The 22,513-nt window shown below is 32.7% G+C and overlaps 2 protein-coding genes and 1 long non-coding RNA gene across 3 annotated transcripts; 1 reads left to right on the forward strand and 2 right to left on the reverse strand.

Annotated features, from left to right (window-relative positions):
- Window positions 1-976: 976 nt before the first annotated feature.
- Window positions 977-6,059, reverse strand: LOC128233870 (uncharacterized). The gene is made up of 3 exons (XR_008260801.1): window positions 6,009-6,059; window positions 4,372-4,465; window positions 977-1,014 (listed from the first exon to the last, which is right to left on the reverse strand). It is a non-coding gene; the product is annotated as an uncharacterized LOC128233870 (long non-coding RNA).
- Window positions 6,060-8,484: 2,425 nt separating this feature from the next.
- Window positions 8,485-18,185, reverse strand: LOC128233869 (uncharacterized protein DDB_G0292186-like). Its single transcript, XM_052947736.1, has 9 exons — window positions 18,056-18,185; window positions 15,929-16,017; window positions 15,736-15,783; window positions 15,129-15,449; window positions 14,862-14,977; window positions 14,228-14,471; window positions 14,011-14,124; window positions 12,935-12,963; window positions 8,485-11,849 (listed from the first exon to the last, which is right to left on the reverse strand). The coding sequence occupies exons 2-9, from the start codon at window positions 16,002-16,004 to the stop codon at window positions 10,371-10,373; spliced, it is 2,427 nt and encodes an 808-aa protein (XP_052803696.1). The 5' UTR covers window positions 16,005-16,017; window positions 18,056-18,185; the 3' UTR covers window positions 8,485-10,370.
- Window positions 18,186-20,749: 2,564 nt separating this feature from the next.
- On the forward strand, window positions 20,750-22,437 carry LOC128235903 (uncharacterized). Its single transcript, XM_052950691.1, has 3 exons — window positions 20,750-21,054; window positions 21,328-21,609; window positions 22,085-22,437. Exons 1-3 carry the CDS (start codon window positions 20,883-20,885, stop codon window positions 22,435-22,437), a joined length of 807 nt encoding a protein of 268 aa, XP_052806651.1. The 5' UTR covers window positions 20,750-20,882.
- Window positions 22,438-22,513: the final 76 nt, after the last annotated feature.

The following is a 22,513-nucleotide window of genomic DNA, read 5'->3' on the forward strand; positions in this document are numbered from 1 at the left end:
CACTGTGGTAAAGGCTATCTGAATAGATGCATCTGTCCAGACGACAAGACAACTGAAAAGTGTTTTTGCCTAGGTATATTATTGCATCTGGGAACCGTATGTTTAATCAGAATCAATAGTGCTAGTGATCGGATTTCAAACCAAAAAATTGTATATTTGCCCATATTTCTTGTGTTTTTGTTTTTAAAAATCACCTGGCATGCTTATGCTCAATCAGTTTAATCCCAAATACTGTAGCAGAACGTCATCAAGTAAATCATTTTAACTTAACCTACTCGTGTCTGTCTACTCATATCAGAAACCGAATAATTGTATTTCGCTTACTTTCATATCATTCTCTCTATCAAACAAGTTGGAAAAAATGTCACAGAAATCCCCGTTTTATCAACAAAACGATGCATGTATAAAAAAACTATCAACATCTGAACTATATTTATCGTTACAATCACAATATCATAACTTCTTTTTCAGGGTTTATGCAAAAAAATATAAAGTCTAAACCTTCGATGTTGTTAATTTGTTACGAGGTCCATGTTATTGGTTTCTCAACGTCCCGGTGCTTTATAACAACTTTGTATGCAATAGTTATGGACGTCCCTTTTGTTTCGTTGTGATGAAATGATGTTCGAATTTTAACGGCCGGAGATCCTGTGCAGTTGGCGGGACAATTTTCTACACTGTAAGTATAATTTTAAATAACACCAATATCTTAACCGTTGTATGGAAACACAAATAAACAAATGACGCTTTAAATTCAGCTTAAGACCACAGTGGAACAGAATTAACTTGCAAATAAACCGACCAAAATAAGTGACATATTGTTCTTAAAAATAATTTTCTAAAAGGTAAATCATAGAACACTAAATGCATAACTACTTGATGAAGCTTATACCTGAACTTGAAGCCACTGGATAGTGACATCGTTTGGAAAAATGCAGTCTGTTGTCACAGATTATGTTCCACTAGATTCTTGCCCTGGTTCGTTGGTTTCGAGAGGACGGTCGCTGTCGAAATCTGCAAGCACAATATTCATTTAAGTAAGAAAGTCGACACACTATCATATTAAGATTGTTATCTAACTGTATTTGAAAACGATAATCTCATGTGTAATTTGGTGAAACATTGTACTTTTCTGTGTAATGTGAAACAATAATCTACTGCAGATTGGTAAATCTTCACCAAACGACGAAGTAAGAGATACATTGGATGATATATTTCAATTTAGACTGGTGACATATTTTTTAACCGAAAATGAGTATTAAACAGTTGCGGTTTTACACATATGCGCGTTAATGCATATATGACTGATTTTGCGGAAACTGTACAACAATGTCGCAAAAATATTGAAGGAAGGGAGCCTTTTCGTTGTCTTTTTTGTGTGCTACTTGTTTATCTTTAGTAACTTTGAACTTTTGTTTATTTTTTTATATTTTATTTTGATCCACAAAATCAAGCCTGTAACATTGCAGTTTGTATGGTACACACATAACATATTTACCAGAAATAATGAGTATGTAATATAAATTTATCTTAGAAGGTATACACACGTATAACATAAATTCAACGCTATCCTCGTTTCCTGAGATATCACTACACGTAAAGATTCAACAGGAATCTATTGATACGTCTGTTATAGTTAAATCGGAAGAATTAGAAGCAACGTCTGATGTAAACGTGTAAGGATACGGGGTGGACGGGAGGCAGGCAGATATTAGTATTGGACAGGTAGACTTAAATTCATCATCTATCATCCAATATTCATTTTCGGTCCCATTCGTAGAACATATTAATGTAAATGACTCAGATGTGCGGAGTGTCTTTGAGGATGTTGTTAATCTTACGTTAGCTAAAACAATTGATATATAATTTTGAAATTCTAACTCTGAAGGTTATATACCAATGTGCCTTCTAAAACGGTGTTTTTTTATTATGCTAGGTGGATATTTTCTGTTTATGTTCTGGTCCACCGTATATATGGATATGATGTTGGCATGTAAGATCAGTTAGTAGCGCACCTCACACCAGGCGCATTTTCTTCCCTACTTGTTCACTGTTATGATATAAAAACGTAGATGCATTTTATGAACTTTTAAAAGAACTGGTCCAATGCAGATACACTGGAAAGGGAACACTACCACCGCTTGTTTAATAATACTGGATTGGAAAAATTACATGAACTATTTTTTCATGTTTCGAACTTTTCACGATTTCTCATAAAAATTATTGAAAATTATACTTCGAGTTATTCTTTCCTCGTAAGTACACATGATATAAATGAAGAGTTAACTACAACTGGAATGTAATAACGTTATTTATAAATACTATATAAGTGCAAATAGTTTATCTTTATAAGCAAAATTATTGCAAATACAGAGACAAATCTGTCAATTCCAAACTATCTTTGAACATTCAGAAATCCTCATAATTTGACCCAGTAATCTTGGATAAGCAATAATTATGACAGAGACATTAGAGAAAGGTAAGTTTAGTAACAGGGTTCTGTTGTGCAAGCTTTTGGACAGGAAAATGCAACTACTAACGTCAGTGCATGTTTTTGGATGTATATTCTTCATTTTGTCTATTTTCATTATCTCAATAAGTCAAACGGTTATTCAATGTTTTGGAACTGATTTACCCCCAAAACGATTATTTTATAAACTTATCTAGCATAACTTGTTCTCTTCTTCCATTTCTTTAAATATTTAATACTGTTTCCATAAACATAAAAATGTCACAACCTATCCCAAAGCTTTAATGCTAGGAAGTGAGTTCAAGCGATTTACGGCTTTTACCATTTCGAGTTTTTTTATTGATCTCAAAGAACCAGCCTCAATATCAAAAACATTCTTAATGTCAGTTTCCAATCCTAATCTAAACTCATTTTTACACATACATTAAACGTGATCGTAAAATCGTATAAGTTTAAACTGTTTTGAATGACCATTATGTCATAGAATAAATTCTTTAAAAACGTTGGTCAATGTTCGTCTTAACGTCCCTCGGCACAAAAGACAAACACATGTTTGCATGGGGCAATACATCGATATTTTGGTAACTTTTGTGGCACACTCAAACACATACAAACAAAAAGCAAATTTCTCTAGATAATTCTTAAAAACACTGTTACTGTTCCTGTTTCTAAATGCTGCCGGCTCCTCCGCCCCCTTGCCCTGATCAATCTGGTATATTACCAGGCGTCGACAATAAATTGTTACAAAGTTTCAAAGAGTCTTTATTGCGCCTTTTAATTCTTACTTACGGTGATACAGATTTGATCATATATCCTTCATAGGAATGACAGCCGCCCACGAAAAACACCCGGTGGATGAAACGTCTTAACGTAGCGATGCATATAAGGCTTAACTAAAACAGATAACCCCTAGTTAATTCCTTAGAATATAGGAACTACGGCATCCATCCGGACATGCATGCATGTATAAACATATATCAAACATGTATGCAAACATCCTTTTTTAAAATTGAATTTGAATTTGAATTGAATTGATGTTCGCTGTTAGAAATCAAGCTTAGAATTGATTTGCCCGCCAATAGAACCGACCCCCTAGCTCGAATACTACGTGACCTTCACGCTCAAATGATCCGCACAATTGCGCCCATAACACGTTAAGACATTCGTTCTGCCCTATACTTCGTAACGGCCAGAACTATCAATTCAGAAAAATCTCTATTCAGCCAAAAATGTAGTTTAGTACAACTCTTTGGTTTTGAGAAATTATTTAACAATATATTTTGCTCTAGTTTTTTTTCTTTGGAATATTGGTAAAGGTTGTTTTGAACTCATTTTATGGGGAAAATGTTATTAAAAAGATACATTTCTAACAAGGTTTTGTATCATACAATGCCCACATGTGGCAGAATAAGTTAAGATAGATATTTTACCTAAGTAGTTTAGTGATATTGCGGCCTGAATATTAATATCAAAACTGGTCAATTGCATGGCTATTTATAAAAGGAGTTTTTATATTAAATTTCTCAAACATTCGAGTACATTCAGTGCTGAAACTGTGTTATTTAAGGTAACACAACAAATCTAATTTGAGCAGATTGGCAGGTTTTCTTGGTGTTTAAATCTTACTAAAAGTGATATAAAATAAAGAAAACAAAAGCGAAATGCAGCTCCAAGACAAATGAATTAGGAGCATTGTTACGGTCATCATCATCATGTTACATTAGGGAATGGGTGACGGATACGCCAGCTTGATTACTTGCTTTCATAACCATAATAGTGAATGCCTTTTTACTAGTTATTCAATTGTAATTTGTTATGCCTTTGTTAATTTTCTTAATGATATTAGAACTTAAACTTGTTTTTGAACAACATCTTAATTATAAAATATATTTATAAGTTACCTTGATCGCAAGACGGCGTCAACATCAGTGAAATTGATAGAAACATATACGCTCGCTCATTTCGAAGGTTTTTGTCGATAATGTGCATCTGAAACTAGAAGGTGACCTTTTTACAGACATCATATGTTTATCCACCTAATAGCGATACACAATGTAATTGGACATGTGGTTGGGAAGACCGTGTTCACAAGGCTGAATTGGTAAAACATAACTTAAAACAAAAGTTACAATATCAACCCCACAATAGTACAGTTCATACAGTATCCATGTCAATATACAACAAATCACCCAAAGGAACGCACTAATGACATGCACAATTACTTCTGTGAAGTATTAACAAAATCCAATCAGTGGCTAATGAGATAATTTACAATAATGGACGGACGGACAAACGGCAAAAGCCTACCAAATGTGTCTCCTATAGAATGGGGGAGATTATACCATAATTGGAGTATGTGGACATGTTGACTAATGAAAACAAAACATTTGTGTAATATACTTGATACGTTTCCCCAGTGGACATCATATTATCAAACAACATTAAAGGCACTTTGGCCAGCTCATTTGTTTAAACTCATGATCAACGAACTCGACAAGTTGAATTAGGTCTCTTGAATGCTTTTTTTTATCAAACTACTTGATAGCGAAACAAAAAAACCGTATCGTTCTAAAATATCTGCAATTAACCCACACCAATAAATATAGATGAAAAAAATGGGTTCGAATCCTGATGACGAAGGATTCTTACGAGATTTATTTTTGATTGATATTTATATAACTGATTTGGTTTCTATTTTTCTAGCCTTTTATTATATTTATTAAAATTTCAAAAACGCTTTACATTTATTGCCTCAAAAATGTAGCTTATATTGGACAACATATCAGCAGCCAAACAATTAACTGCGCACTTATTAAATGGCACATGGGTGACAGACCAAAGCCATACAGAGACCCGTTTGAATGCTGTAGTTTAGGTGTATCAAAATGATATAATATTTTGTGCGACATAACATTTAAAGGGTTAACCGTTTATCTAATTGACCTTGTAATTTGAGCTCATTTGTTTATATTCAAGATTAACAAACGGGACAAGTTGATTAAGGCCTCTTGAATGCTTGTTTTTATCAAACTACTTGAAAGCGGAACAAAATTAACGAAATCAAACACATGTATGAACGATGATACCTACAATACATTATCACCACTAGATCATTTTTCCATGAAGTTAAACTTCCTTTTTTGGTTCAATATATCTAAAAATAGAATTTAGGTTGCATTCGTTTGTTGATTTACCTGCTTTATATTTGATCGAATGAATACATGGCATATAACATTGTGGAAATCTAGTCACAGTTTCGTCTGAAAATATATCTGAACTTATGTTGGATGTTTCCGATGAGACAAGAAAATACTTACCTTAAGAGAAATAAATATAATTTACAATTATATATGTATTTAAGTTGATGTATAAAATATTCACTTATTTTCTGACAAAGTCAAAACAAGTGCGAAACAAGTTTTAAGAGCTATTGACAAATAATTAATGAAATTGATTCTAACCTGATACGTACGATAATAACACTTTTATTATTAATATTTCTACAAAAATCGCAGTAAAATTGATTACAAAAACTTACATTATTTTAGCCTCAAAGCATCCATGAACTTTCATGTCACATATATTATTTACCATCGGGTTGTTTATTTATACTGAAACTTGTTAAGCGTGCGTTTGAGTATCAAGAGAGGGCGTATCAAGGTAGGTTTCTGCAAATTTAGCCGGTACTATTAGGGGTGATTTTGCTCATTTATCACTGATGTCTATGAACAACAGTTACTAAATATGGAGGCTGAAATATACCATTTCGCCGATTTTTGCCACAAGAAGTAGCGGGGCGATTTGCGTCTCGATGCATAGGCGAAAATTCGCTGATTGTTTGGGTAAAAGTAGGGAATAATAATTAGGCGCATGTTTTGCCCCGCAATTTTGCGTACTTTGCCTATTTCAATGCAAAACGGCGATAGTACGTAAATGTGACAAGAGCAATGGCGATAATAGGCCAAGTGGCGGGACGAAAATCGGAAAAAAAGAAAAATGCGCAAATAGCGGGGGGAAAATTTGCCGCATTATTATTTGGCATTTTTGCTCCGACATTTATCGTTTTAGAGTCTTCGAAGAGACTAACTGTAAAACTCTGAATAGCACGGACGAGCCAGTAACGAATGTTTCTTTATAATGTTAAGTATAAAATTATTACGTTATCCTTCGTCTGAAGTTCTCCACTAAACAGAACAAGAAGATCATTCATAACGATTATGATGAGCAACAAGAGGTAAGACATATTGTTTTCAGACTGTCTTATCAAACCTTCATGATTTTATTTTTGATTTGATTATAATCAAAGAGCGTTGAATGTACCTTTAAGTAATTTTAATTTTACATACTAGTAGCATACGGCCAAGTTTATTTCTCTTTTTATTTCGTTGCGAATACATGTATCTTACAAACAGTTTAAAATATAGCGCAAAAACGAGAAGAGTCTCGTCTCGGCACCTTTAAACTTTGTATAGTCCTTGGCATAAGCTATTTTGTATACTTATATCATTATTTGTTTTGAAGTAGATTTCGATGGTTGATAGATAACGCCTGTGTAATCATGGGTAGATTGGTGATTGGAATATATATCTGTTTTGAAACAAAAACACAAACAAAACCACAAGGTCTTACTTGGACTGCCTTTTAAAATAATTGAAGGAAAACAACAAACACGTCAATACAGAATGTGCGGTCTTTTTGTACTTACAATTTGTTGAGGGATCCGATAAAGTCTGTGATATATGCATGCCCCATGTGGGCTTAAACTATCCCTTAACACTTGACACTTCTATAGTTATGAAAGTAAAGAAAAATATTTTTGAGAACATATAAGTTTAACATGGTTGAAACTATCAGTTAAACGCGTCCCTTGCACTATTGCACAATTGGGAGTTTCGAGTTGTCTCTAAATACATTGGTAAAAAAAGGCCGCAAAAATCGTCGCATTGGCGGCAAAACGAAGAATACTCATTCCTACCGACTGGTTAGGATCTGCAGAATAGGTGCATACTAAGATCATTAAATATGTCCTCGAAATATAATAGTAAAAACGTTAACATTTCAGTTATACAGGAACTGATATTGATTGAAGACCTGGGCTGGTATTCAATATTGGTCTTAAGTGACGTAAGCTCAGGTAATGTGTTATTAATAACTGACCTAATCATTGAATGAAGTCAATGACGCGCTGCCATTGTATTGATTTAAGTTTAATATTAAATGAATAATTTGGGAATTGCTTCTTTATATCTACAGGTGATCATAATATCGAAGTTTCCTGAATGGTAACTTGTGCAGTCACAGTGGTAATGAATACCTGAACGCCGGCATATTTTTTGTTTTAATGTTTGTTTTTTTCTAAGATGTTGTAATATTCTCAATGACACGAAGTGCATAATAAAATGAGAGTATTTTGATCTTGTCGACAAGGGTCATCACCCCTGAAATCAATGAGTCAGAGGGATCATCTGAGCAATATCTTATCTTGCCATGTACTCATGTATGAAATTTTTGTACCTTCAACAATCTTTTCTCAGAGAGAGGCTACTTAATGACAGAAAATGACTGTACAACAAAATCTTCTGCTAGATATTCCATGAAAGTAACGTATGGAATTTTAACACGTGACAAAAGTCTTGAAAAAGTTAAGCTAGATTTTGTTTCAACAGTTATACACAACCTGTGAAACCCTTACCCTAGACAAGTAGCTGAATTTATACAGCCATGTAATTAATGCTTTATTGCCTTGTTATTCACTGACACGGACTAGCCTACACATCCATTCTGATCAGTTTGCTTGAGTTTAAGGGAAACACCGTTCAAAGTACTTCCTGGAATTTAGAACTAGCAAAAAGGAAACATCTATGCAATATCATATGATTACCGAACTATATGTGTAGGTTTACTATATTCAATGAATGTTGCGCTATTTTAAAATAAATACATAATTCAAAATGCGTTTAGTATCATTAGTATCCATAGAGAGATGATATATATTAAATATTTATTTACAACATATCCATAAGGTCATTGCCCATGGAGAAACTATAATAATGCATATATAGTTCAAACTTAAACAATTAAACAAAAATAAGACTTAATATTGAATAAGCATATATAGCAATTACATAGGTTAAATTAGTCAAAATATTTCATAATGTTATACACACATTAAATTTAAGTTTATTGATTGTTTAAAACCTAACAATAAAAGTGTATAAAAATCATCGTAGCGTACGTTTATGCTATCTGCATCAAATTATTTCTTGGATATGTAGCTTAACATTTAAGGTACAACAATTGTTTTGAAATGATAGTTATATGTACATATATCTGTGACTCCCTACATCCGACACCCTATATTAAACGAAACTACAGGGAGCCTTAGGAAAATTATGAACTCTTTCAATGCACTCTCATACTATTCTATGACATACAGACTGTAGGAATAAAGGAAACCAATGAATATTGTATTATTAGGGTTGCAAAAGTCTTTGTCGTTGTACCTAGACATGTTTAGTCTATAGTTAACCCGTCCTTTCACTTGAAATTGTCTCCCTCTGTTCAACAATCTTTAGACCCGTCACTTCCATTCACATTCCGTCTATTTACATTTTTATTACATATGAATTTATCTCGCAAGTACTTGTTTAACATTCCGTTGACTTCGGTTTGTACAGGACTCCTTTATTGTCCTTAGAATTTTGTTTTTCATCGTTATAAGACTTGCCACTGGTTAAATTACCATTCACGGGCATTTCAACGCTTAAAACATGGACTTGGCAATGACTGTTTTTCGTTTTGCCTATTTCATTGTATTTCATGCTGCCTTCGTCGACCTTAATGTCATTGCCTGTTTTGCCGTAAATTGTCTTGGATTCAACTCAACATCTTTATTTCCCCCATGGCTGGAGATATTCATAATATATACAAACATCGATAGACAGAGAACACATACACAATAAAAATGCATATAAAAATTATAGCATATTGGTGTCAAAATGTTTATACAAATATTGTAGGATATAGCTTCATATCTAAGTATAGACAAAAAGCTTATACTCTACATGCAAATTAGTAAATGATGGTAAGGTCGTGTGTGATCCGCCGCTTGGATACAAAAATCTTGTCGAAACGAAATATAAGAGATTTACAACAGCGAGTTATGGCATACATAATATTGTTTTTGTGTTAGAAAGATAACATGAACATAGATTAATTGATAAGTATAATCCATAAATTGCTAAGCTATTTTATATGAAATATGTCACTATGTTGCATGGTCGTTCCAGCCAAGACGAAACAGCACATTGTAGCTTGGATTTTAGGAAACAGCGTGTAATAAATTCAAAGCATAATAATAATCCCATTATTTTGTCATTTGTACCAATTAGTAAGGTCAGTTTTATTTATGCAGTTTGCCGTCGACAAAACAATATTTTTTATATTATATGACCATTCTATGTCTGACACTTGATGAAAACGCATCGTATATATATATTATACATATACATTGTGGTCGCTTTGTTCATGCAACCAGTCGTCAATAATACGAACCCGAGCTAGACCCCCGGTAACATTGACGTGTTTGTCTATTTCCAGTAGTGGCTCGATTGGAGCCCCTAAAACTTATATTCATCATGCATATGCTTTACAGTACCGATAACATCTTCACGTTTGCCAGTTTCTGTTTCTTTGTCCTTGTAACTTGTCGGTATCTATTTCATTGTGACTTGAATTTAACATCTCGCTTTTTGTTTCATCGTCGTAAGGTTACTTCGCTTTTTCACTGCCAATTCTATTGTCTGTAACGCCTATAACATCTACCATTTTGTCTTGTTGTGTTTCACCGTCATTAGACATATTTAAGGTAATTACATCATCCGTATAGTCAACGCCTGTTTTACCATTCTTTGACACTGCAATGGGTATAATATCTCCCTTTTTTGACTGTCCATACAGTTTCTATAGCTCTAATAAAATCCTTTTTATCTGTTTCGTCTCCTGTTGTCTCGGATTCGCTATTATCTGGTTTATTATCCATAGGTAATTTAGTGCCGATAACATTTTCCACTTTGACAGTTTCTAGTTCGTTGTCCTTTTGCATTGAAATGTCAGTGTCTGCTTTATTGCCATTCTGATTTGAATTTTCATTGCCTGCTTCATAGTTGTTACGATTTGTAGTACTTTCATTATAAGGGCCGATTTCATCGTTATTTAACTTGCCTATTTGACCACCCATTGACTTATCAACGCTTTTTACATCTTGTCTTTCGATACATATTGTGTCAAAGCCCGTTGACTTTTTGACGCATATAAGATTTTCCTTTCCTTCGAAGCCTGTTTTGCTGTTCTCTGACTTGAATTTGTGACTGCCTGTTTTGCTTTCAACAATGATGGAATTGCAACTGCCTGGTTCTGCATCATCCTCTGAATCAGAGCGTATAACGTCTTCCCTTTCGCCAGTATATGTTTCGCTGTCCTTGACGTCTAATGTGTCAGTGTCTGTTTTTTGGTCATTTTGAGTTGAATTTTCAATGTCTGTTTCATCATCGCTAGGATTAGAAACGCTTACTTCGACGTTATTTAAATTGGCAGAATTATTGTCTGTTTTATGGCTACTGGCATTGTTATTGTTAGGGCCTGTTGCTTTGTTATGTGATTTGGTTCTGGCTGTATCACTATTCTTGGATTTGGACTTGCGGCTGACTGTTTTACCATCTATCAACTTAACAACCTCTTGTGTTTCGTGATTTAATGTTTCAAAGTCTTTTGACCTTTCGGCGCCTTTAAATTTTGTTATTTTTTCACGGCCTGTAGAACCGTGTTTTGACTTGAACTTGACACTAACCATTTTAGCTTTCATTGTCTTGGACTTTCCTCTGCATGTTTCTGCACCTTTAATTACTTCATTGCCTATAACATGATCTTGTTTGACAGCTTCATTGTACTTTAATTTCAATTTGATAGCGTCTGGTTTATCGTTATTTGAATTTGAATTTTTTCTGTATGTTTCATCAATGTCAGAATTCGCAGCGATTGTGTTGGCGTAAATTGACATGTCAGTACCTGTTTCACTGACATTGGAATTCGGAGTGTTAGGATCTGTTTCACTATGCTTGGAATTGAAATTGTTAGTGTCTGTTTCATGGTGATTTGACTTGCCTCTGGCTGTATCTGCATTAATGGCCTTTACTACGCTAACAGCAGTGTGCCTTTTGCCATCGGCCATAAACGGGGGCACACATCTACCCGTTTCATTTTCAGACTTTATAACGCCTATATCATTTTCAGTTTTCTCGCTCTCTGTTTCAGTGTTCTCTGGCCTTTTTAATGTACTAACATCATCATTCTTGCCACGGCGAACGTCGTTTGACCTTTTCTGCAAAATCAACGTGTTTTGTGTGTATGTTTTGTTGTAATTGGTGCGATCATAATAATAGCTTTTTTCGTAATGCTATTTACGGTTCGTATCATTTTATTGTATTTAGTATAAATATTCTACTTTGAATTTAGTTAACGAATGTTCATATTGTATGTGTAATTCTGTATTAATGTGTCCGTCGTTTACCATTTTTTGTATTTAATACATGAAATAGTTGGCTGAGTGTTACATAAAACGTTTCCATCAATTACAAGACCAATTTTAAGTATATGTTTTCAGATGGTTTTTTGAATGTTGGGAGATGCTATTGGATTGTATTATAGACTACCTTTACTTTCAGGAAGTTTCAGTTTAGGTAAAAATATCAGTCGTACATTACCATAACTTTTATTTTGTATGAACTGGCTGAAAGGAGTTTGACATCATTGTTTTATCAGTATTCCATGGTTAACGATGGACGTATATCTGCGAAAACTAATAATTTGTTTGAGAAGAGTACTAACATTTGATCATAATAAATAATTGTTGAATATGTAAAAATAATGATATTTTTCATTCCTGCATTGCGTTCAAATGCTTAATGAATGTATGATTGCATGCTCGCAAATTCCCCACGAATGCTTGCCGTTATTCATTTGTACAAGATAACCATTTCTAGCAGAAGAGCAATCATTACAATAATCCAAAGAGAATATTGAAAGCACAAAAATGCGAATAGATAATAAAAGAAATGACAATAATTTTCATGATTTATAAATAGAGATTTTGATATTCAACCCTTCAATTTCTCTCCAATTAAAGAGTATAAATTACAGCGTTTATTTTCGCCGATAAAAAATAAAAAAGTGAAAAAGACTTTACTATAACATTTGTTACAGTTCTTCTTCAACGATGCGTCAACTTACGTTTCGTTCTAAATCGGAAAACAAATCTTGAGATCCGTAAGAACAATTAAAATAAAGATTTAGATTGTGAATCTGCTTGAACTGGATTAATAGTGTGATGTACAATACAAGCCTTATATGGTGTTCTTTATATGCTTTGAGCAGAGTATTTGTAGTTGGGTCGAGATAAATGCTTACCCTTTTGTTCCTCAACTGTATACATATGACTGAAAAAAATATCGGAGACAAAAATAATAATAATAATAATAATAATAATAACCATAATAATAATAATAATGATAATAATAATGATAATAATATTTCTAATAATAATAATAATAATAATAATAATAATAATAATAATAATAATAATAATAATAATAATAATTATTATTATTATAAGTGATGTTACTCTTAATATTGTTGTTATTATTCTCGAACAGTTTATGCTACTTGTTTCATAACAATTACATATATACATGTACTAATATTACAAACGTATTTTATTATATTAGTGTGAAATAATTTGTCAAATCAGGTCTACTTATCTTAAATTATAATGCATTTAAAATAAAAATGCATTAACGAAAACATGCTCAATAGAACACAGAACGATTTAGGTAAAAAACAAAGCAAAGCAAACAGGCTTAAGGGCCACAGTGCAAACATTGGTTCGAAGGACCTAAACATAGACTGTTTTGTGGTTCAATATTAAACAAAATAAAACATGCAACCATTGCAACATGTGTACGTGTAATAAGTAGTTTGTGAACATTTTACGAAAGAGGATCTTAACAAATTTTACCTCGAAAAGCATCTGCATTTTTTCGGAAAAGTATTTCTATGCAATGAATATGTTTTGTGTCTTTAGACTATTCATAATATTGTGGATATGCGGTAATTGCTTCTATTTTAAGAAATATAATTAACTTTTGGTAGCTAAGGAATTAATTCACGTCACTAATTTTACAATTTTATTGAAAATTTGTCGTATTTTAAAGTATATATATATACATCATTCAATAAACTTCTGATTGGTTGGTTTTGAGCATTTTGACACAAAGACAAATATTGTCGACAGACATTTCAGAAAAAAAGCAAATGCTTTTGAAACAAAACTCTGATACAATCTTTTTTCTTAAGTTTGCTATACTCTCTTTTACAACAAACCATATTGCAAATGGTGCATGCATTACTACTTAAAAGACAAATTCGTTAAAACTAAATTTAACGTGACCATTTAATAAATTCTAGTTTTTGGCTTTTACACTCACCCACGGCCATTATTAAAACGAATGCCACAACTCCACCAACAATTCCTATAATGGATCCAACAGACAAATCAGCGTGCTGGGTAGGGCTTGAAAAATGCTTGACGTACTCGTTTTCTATCAAAGAAACACAAAAGTAATATCTAAAGTAATGTTTAGGTTTGGAATCAACATATTCTAGATGTTTAAACAATCTATTACTAAGATTAGAGCATCCTACCTTCAATTAGATATGCTTTTGAAGATCGCCAGACGAGCGGTTTGTCTGGAAAGAGTGTGTGAACTATTTTGATCTCCACAAAAACAGAGAAGAACCTTTCCGAATGATTGTTGAATTTCAATCCAAATTGAAAACTTTTGGCCGAAATGTTATTGCAGGTAACGTCTGGACATCCTGATGTTGCTGTAACAACTGTGATAAATCCATTATCGCTTGTTAGGTTGAGACGTCTAAGCGATGAATTCTGCAAACAATGCAATGAGATTATAACCCAACTGCCTTGCAGTTCATCATTTATTTTATTATCATTTTTAATGCAACGATCGCTGAATAATAGTATATTCAGTTCAAAGTAAGTGTGTACAATGGGATTGATAATATTTTGGGAAAAGCTCAATAAATCTCGAAGATGAACCAGATAATTTATTAGGCCGGACAGCCGTTAACGGCAAAATTTAAATGTAGAAAACTATATATCGACTGTCTCGGTTTATTTATGAAAGATATAAAACATGTTGAGGCATCGCATATATGTTTTAAAGATAGCAGATGATGTAGCAATCATCTGTTTAAAATGGATCATCTTTATTTTAAGGCCAATGGCGAATGTTGTACTAGTCAGCACATCACATACATCGAAAATGAACCATGAAACTTCCAAATCTGTAAATGAAGCTGGAAACACACATGCGATTGAGATATTAAGTGCATCGTCTGTCTCCTCGACCAAAAATGAATTGGTATTGAATTCTGCAAAAAAATGCTTCATTATCTAACAAACGCATACAATATATTATAAATTAAACTATAATACAATGATATCATGTAAATAACACATGTGATACTATCGGCATGTTTAATGAACAACCGCCAAAATTAAATAATATGCTATTTGAGTTACCTTTATACGACACGTTGACAGAATCCTGATTTCTTGTGTCATCAATATCTGTACACTGGTATGTGCCACAAAGTGTTGTATCAAAGTTATGAACAGATTTAAGAAAATACTCTCTCGGAGAAGTCGATGTTACTGCAGAAAGAGTGAATGTGTTGCCCAGGGTATTGCATCCAAACTTGGAGTAACATGTACCAAGCAGATCGTTATCGAATTTAAAATTTATATTGGATTCATTCTTGGCGTTTACACATGTTATGAGTAATGGTGTATCTTTCTCGAATATAAAGTCATCTCCGGGTATGTAGAGTGCTGCTGAACAAACTGAAATGTAACAAAAAACACAATCTGTATCAATTAGCACCTGACAAACTAACAAAACTTAGAGTTTATTGTATGCACTTATAAAAAACATTAAAAACAAAAAAAACTAACATGAGTATCAGTGGATAGAATAAGCGCATGGGAGAGACTGTTGGTAGATGAACAAATGTGGAAAAACGGGGCGGGCCGCATGTGCAAGTAATATAATGCAATGTATTTTGACATATTTAAAACATGATATTTCTTGTTATAAATATATGTACCTTGCGGAAATATATACACTTACCGAAGATGTATAAAAGTAAACACGTTATTTTGACGCTGTATAATCTAGCTGAAATTAAAAAGAAAATTCTGTATTGATAACAGGGTGTACTTTTAATGAGTCTTGTACATCTTTTGCTTATTTAAAGATAACAATTTCTTAACTCATATTTGTGGGTAATTGTTTTGTTTCTAAAAACGCTTAAAGTACAAACCAATGCATGTATTCGTTTCAAACTTCAGGGAAGGAAATTTAACATTCGGAAGGATGCCATGACTATACAAACACATGTTGACTGTTGACCTGAAATACAAAAAGTAAATAAAAAAAGTCAGAAAAGGCGAGCATTTTACTATATATATAGGGGCATTATCATATATTTACTGGCTATTGCTGCTGTTCACTCAATGATAGAAGAAACGTCTATGAATTGTGACGTTTAATACATTTTTTGTTCATAAAAGTACTTATTCCAAACATTTCTCGTTCAACCTGGTAAGTCTAATATGTTTGCCCATATAAGTTCCCATTGTTTAAGTATAATCTATGTTCGGTTTTGTAAACACTTACGCTCCCTGAAGTAAGCGGAACAATCCAAAATTTCAGATAAAATATCAGAGCTATAAAATTGCTCCAAATGTTTGGATAATATTTATAATTCAATGATAAATGTCAATAAATAACATGAAAGCATACAAAGAAACTTATTGATGTGGTATTCAATGGCTGATATTAAATTTAGTGACGATAATGAGCTATTCATAAACCTGTTTAGGTATTTACAATAAAGTCTGCTCTTCCAGATTTAGTAAGGCCATACCAAATTATTTCCATGTTTAATACCATATTCTACACATACATACCAGACAAAGAAAAAAGTGTTGAAAAAACAAAAAAAATTGTCAAAAATTCAATATCTATTACATATAAACAGACACTTTAAGGAATAGCTATTTAAAATTGAAATGAAAAAAAAACAAAAAAACAAAACAAATATAGGTTCATGAATAAAAATGATATATAATACACTTTTAAACTTATTCCATCAGTTTAATTATAGAAATATGTTTAAATTGGTTTCAAAGATTCAAGATCAAACAGCCATATGACGTTTTACATAACATTATCTTGGCTGTGCCTTCAACATTAATCTCATACAAATCATAAGGTGTTTTCCAAATACTCTTGGCGAATGACTTGTGTCTTTTCAAAATACAGTACAACGCGACTGGTTTGTAAATAAATTATTTATTGGTTATTCATCGTTTAAGTTTTTATTCTTATACAGAAATAAACCAACGTAAATAAACGTGAATAAGTAAAATATCAGAATGAATATTACTAAATTGACCAAGTATTGAAATCCCTATATTTAGTCCAATACAATGGCTGTTTTTTATATTTCACAAAAAACAGTCAGTTGTTATTGATCTTAATCTTATTGTAGTATTAAACTAATCTCAGTATTTTTGTTTCGGTATAATTCGTGATATATTAATATTCTTAAAATCTTTATACTTAATAAGGAAATCATCTTTTTGATCGACACGATATACTAATATAATTATTAAAATCAAGATGAAGAAAAAAATGTAGCCTAATGAAATAATTAGATAGGCTACTTTTAAAAGCATGTTACTCTTTAGAATTTCGGAAAAAAAGCACCAGGTCAAGATAAAATCTAAACATTAATGCTTGTTGATGTCCATGTATTAAACTAACTTAATTAATAAATGTATTTTCTAACAAACGGTTTCAATAATGAACCTGGATAATAAAATTGACAGAAGTAAATGAAAGATCCAATATTGTAAGTGTATGTTAAATACTACTATTTATTTAACTCAGACGTCACAGTTTGATCTTAGTATGATCACACTTAATCGAACGTATCTGATGCAATGTAACCTTAATTTCAAAACTGAGATGAAGTGTTTAATGGTTCAACTAAACTTATGTACAATTTACACACTCAATTTCCGCAAACATTTTCTTTCGATTAGACAAATTTTAATTCCTGTTTCTTTTCGCTGATTAAGCTAACAGCAATAACTGATATTGAAATCTTTTTAATTTAACTTATTAAATTGCGTTTTGTTTTGATTAATCTAAAAATAAAGGATATATATTTTGATTTACATATTACGAAAGCGTTTAACGCTCTAGGTACGCTAAACAATCAATGTCTAAAACAACGCATATATTTGTGCTTGGTTACATTTATTGATACCTGATCTGTGAAAATAGTGTATACGAATATGGTTGACACACAATTAAAATTAGATGGTATTTTTAATTTTTAATAAAAAGCTAAAAGAGGGTTAAAGCAATTTAAACTTACCTTCACGAAAAGGTCTCTACACCAACCAGGATGGAAATTAAACCTAGCATGTATTTATTCCAATAAGGTGGCACACAAGAGTAGAAATATCAATTTTAACGTCGCGTTGATCCGATAGTTTTACCTGTATTCAGATAAGCTTATGTTATTTGTAAAGGCTTGAGTGTCAATCATTAGAATCTAAACACATGTTTTGAAAACGGGAAGAAGTCAAAGGGAGATAACAATTTTTTAATCAATATTCTGTTAACACAATGTTAGACCATTATCTTGTATATATCACTTGTTCTCAAAAAATAATTGAAACATTCTTGGATTAAATTTTTAAATTTTATCTGCCAATTGAGTTGCGAAAGCACACAGCACAGACATATTTTTACGTAAGATATCTTTCTGATGCAAAATTTAACAAATATAAGAACCCTTCGGATAAAAGTAGCATCTTTTGACGTTCTTACAGAAATGATAATTGGATAATTCGGAATAAAACCTAATGTTTCGTAGTAAGAAACTAAATATTTGCAGTTGGTACATAACATGTTAAACCAGCAATTAGGTCGATCATAAGAAGTATACTTGTTATACAAGACCGCCGCATAGTATTTGACCCACCCCACCCCACCGTACTTTTTTCATTTTCTTTCATCTCATTAATCGTCAATGCTATCGTAAACAATGGTTTCAGACTGCGTTAGTTCTTTAATAAAACTAAACTGAAATTTTCAGTATCACGTGCACCTTAAATTAATAAACAAATATAATTCGTCTATTTGTCGAACGGCGTTGAAAAGTGCGCATTGTGAATTGATATTGGTAGTTTAGTTAACGTGATTTGAAATGAGGGAATATACGATTATTCATTCTCTTGTATTTTTAAAACATTTCGGTAAGTTTTTTATTGATACAATTTGAAGTGTTTTTATAACATTGCTGCACAAAATTGAAATAAGTAGCGCTAGCCTTATTGTGATATTGAATCATGTTAAACTGCCTACCATATCTGTGTTAGTACTATCACTATTATAATCCTATCACAATGTCAAATAATAATTTCTCGAAAAAGGATTTTTGAATCTGAGTCAAAAGTAATGTTTTCATTAGGTGGAAACATTCACCTCCGCACATTTCATTTTTCATCGCACAATTTTAGCCGTGTGTATTGCTTTGTTAACTTTTAATCTTTCAGATTCTTGCCAAAACTTAATTTTCCGACGAAGGACTAGTAATATATTTTTACATATACAATGTTCTGCATACAACATTTTAGTGTTAAATATTAATAATAGTTTTCACTCCACAATCATATGAGCTTAATTCAATTGTATAATGGTCACCTGATCTTAAAGCTACCATTGGAGTATCACGGAAGTTTACAGTCGGTACATTGTGCACAAGAGTATGATATTTAATAGAAATGTGAAGATCAGTGGTTTGAATATGATTATAAATTTCATTAGTTTTTTTCTGACATTGTTGCAATGTGGTAAGTTTTTAAGCTATTTATTTAAGTACATGTAACGAAGAAAGTATTATGCGAGTTAAGTTTTACAATCGCTGTGATTGAACTATTAACCTCACCGAAATCAATAATGTTTTGAAAACTGGAGCTGTGATAGTTTATGTTAACATTGCATTGAATTAAAATAATATCCACATTAATGGACGTTTAACGAAAAACACCAGCAAATAACATATTGAAATCATTTTTAAAAACTTTTCCTTTTTGTTTTAATCGATAATCGATCAAAGTGAATGTCAACGATGTGGATATAGAAAGAAAAAAATTAAATCAATGTAGCGAAATGTATTTTTTTTCAATTATGACACGTTAATTTAAGTTTAAACTTTATTTAGTTTTACAATGATTGTAAAGTAAGTTACATTAACTTATATTAAGTAATTCTTCTTGGCACGATGTTGCACGAGAGGGTAGTCTTGTGTTGTGAAGGAGCCAGACAACCAGGCAAAATCCAACTTGTCCGGATTGGTGACCAGAAACCTATCTCATATGAGTCCAGGCCGGTAATCGAACCCGGGTCGCTAGGCAAGGCTAAGCTAAGCCTGGCATTAAAACTCAGTATATCGTTGTTGTTTTTTAAAGCTAGGTGCAATGTCAAATTGACGGCTGAACCTGCCTTCGTCAGTGAAAATATGACGCAGATATTTACATGCTCCACAGAAAAGCCTGTACAATTTGTAGAGTTCTTGACATATCGTGACACATATGCCGCAACCATTGGCTATACTGAAAACAAATGTGTCGCTGTAATAAAAGCACACGTGTCGAACTGTTCCTGTGAAAGCCCAACAAGTTACAAGTGCACTACCAAACCCCTGACAAGGTTCAACCACACTGCTCCATGGAATTGTAGGGGTACTATAGACAGCGTTGCCATACCCAGTAACATCTTACATGTTGATGTAAGAGGTACGATTCAATATTTCTTACAGCATCCATAGCTTAGCATTTGGCAATGACGGCAAGGGAATTAAACCTTCATTATAAATTAATCAGTTGTTTAAATCGAATTAACTATTAAGTTTATATGAGCGTTTTGTATTCTAAAAATATCCAAACTATATTGATATAGAGATATAAGTGTTCCCTAAGGTATAAACCAATTGAAGTAACATACATATAGTATTGTGTTTTCAAGTTTGGGTTGGACTGGTTGTCATATCGGGGGAAGAGTCCGACATCGTCAATATACACGAAGGCGATGCACTTCAGCTTAATTGTACGGCATCTAACGGAATTCCAGAGGCAAATATTACATGGTTCTTTGACAACAAGACACCAAATTTCTACAGGGATGATATTCCTATTATGAATTCGACAGAAAGCAAGACCTTTGACAATGATGATAATACAAAAACTGTCACCAGCTGTCTTAAATACAGTGTGACGAGGCAAAATCATCTAATGGGAGTGTATTGCAATGCCAGTAATATGGAAAACGACCTCCTTTCTAGCAGAAAGATTGCTCTGAATGTTATATGTAGGTAGTATTGTGCTTTTGTTCCATGTTTCTTGTTTGTGATTTTTTTGTTTTTGTGTTTTATGTGTTGGCGTTTACCCTGTGCCATTAAACGGGGTTTATGTTTAAACTTTTGGCTACTGATCTTGTTTCTGTAGTTTTTCATATAAATATTGAGTGCACTCTAATGCATTATCTGACGTGTATTTTGTTTTCTTTTCGGGTTATGCATTACACACATATTCACTAGGCATGTTATCATAAACAATTACATTTATTAACACTTTATTTTAGATGTACCGGAAGGTGGCATTTTGATCGCAAATAATACTTACTTTATGATACGCAACTCGGAAACGATCCAACAGCTGCAATGCTCTGTGATCGGTGGCAATCCGCTAGCAAATCTCTTTTGGACATGCTACAATGGAAATCAAACTTACAGCAACCTCACAGACAGGGCAGTTAGTACTGTGACTTGGAAAGCTGGATATAATACAGAGTCCACCTGCAGCTGTGCTGCTTCGCATGAAATGGACTGGTATGATGTGAAAAATGTCACAGTGAAAGTCCTATGTAAGTTTAACCGTTGTTTATAATTCCGTTATTTCATAGTACAATACACTCCAGGAGTCACGTAAACTAGTTTAACCACCGAGTAAATTTACATCTCACTGACCGTTCCATGGCGGTACCTAACAATGCTTGATAAATATACCTTTTTATATAGTATATATGCACTGTGATGTTTGTGGAGTTTTGTGCTGTTGTTCCATGTTTCTTGTTTGTGACTTTTTGTTTTTGTGTCCTATGTCTTTGGCTTTCACCCTGTGCCATTAAACGGGGTTTATGTTTAAACTTTAGGCTACTGAGCTTGTTTCTGTAATTTTTCGTATAAGTCTTGCCTTTATTTTTTGTAATTACTGACAACGTGAATTGTTAAGCTCAGTTTACTTGATATTAATTCTTAAACGAAAATACATTCTTAAACAACTTACCTTTTTATTGTTAACTTAACGTGTTAATATTTATAGAAATGTCTGTATTATAGACCCACCGTTGGCACCTCTATGCAAAGTTGGAAACTCCAAAATTGCACCTGGAACTTTGAACGTTTCCTTGTCTTCCAATCTTACTTTGAGCTGTAATAGCGAAGCGAACCCAGAACCGAATTATTTTAGATGGAGTTCTACAAGTGGAAAAACGACACCAGGCCCTAACTTGTCGATGTCATACGTTCAAGTTGAAGATGGTGGATCCTATATATTGTCGATACAAAACTCAATGTTGCCAAGTGTTGGAAATCGACAGAATGGAATGAGAAATGATACGTTCAAAATCAATGTTCACTGTAAGCAGTTTGATTGGTTACTGATATTGAAATTTGTAGCTTTAGAAGCATAACTTGAGATATTCATTGGAATAGGTTTTGCATTCTTGCTTTTGCTTTTGTTAAAAAAGTTGGGCATTACAATTTTTA

Source organism: Mya arenaria, chromosome 5 (genome assembly GCF_026914265.1).
Source record: "Mya arenaria isolate MELC-2E11 chromosome 5, ASM2691426v1".
In the NCBI taxonomy this organism is placed as follows: Eukaryota; Metazoa; Mollusca; class Bivalvia; order Myida; family Myidae; genus Mya; species Mya arenaria.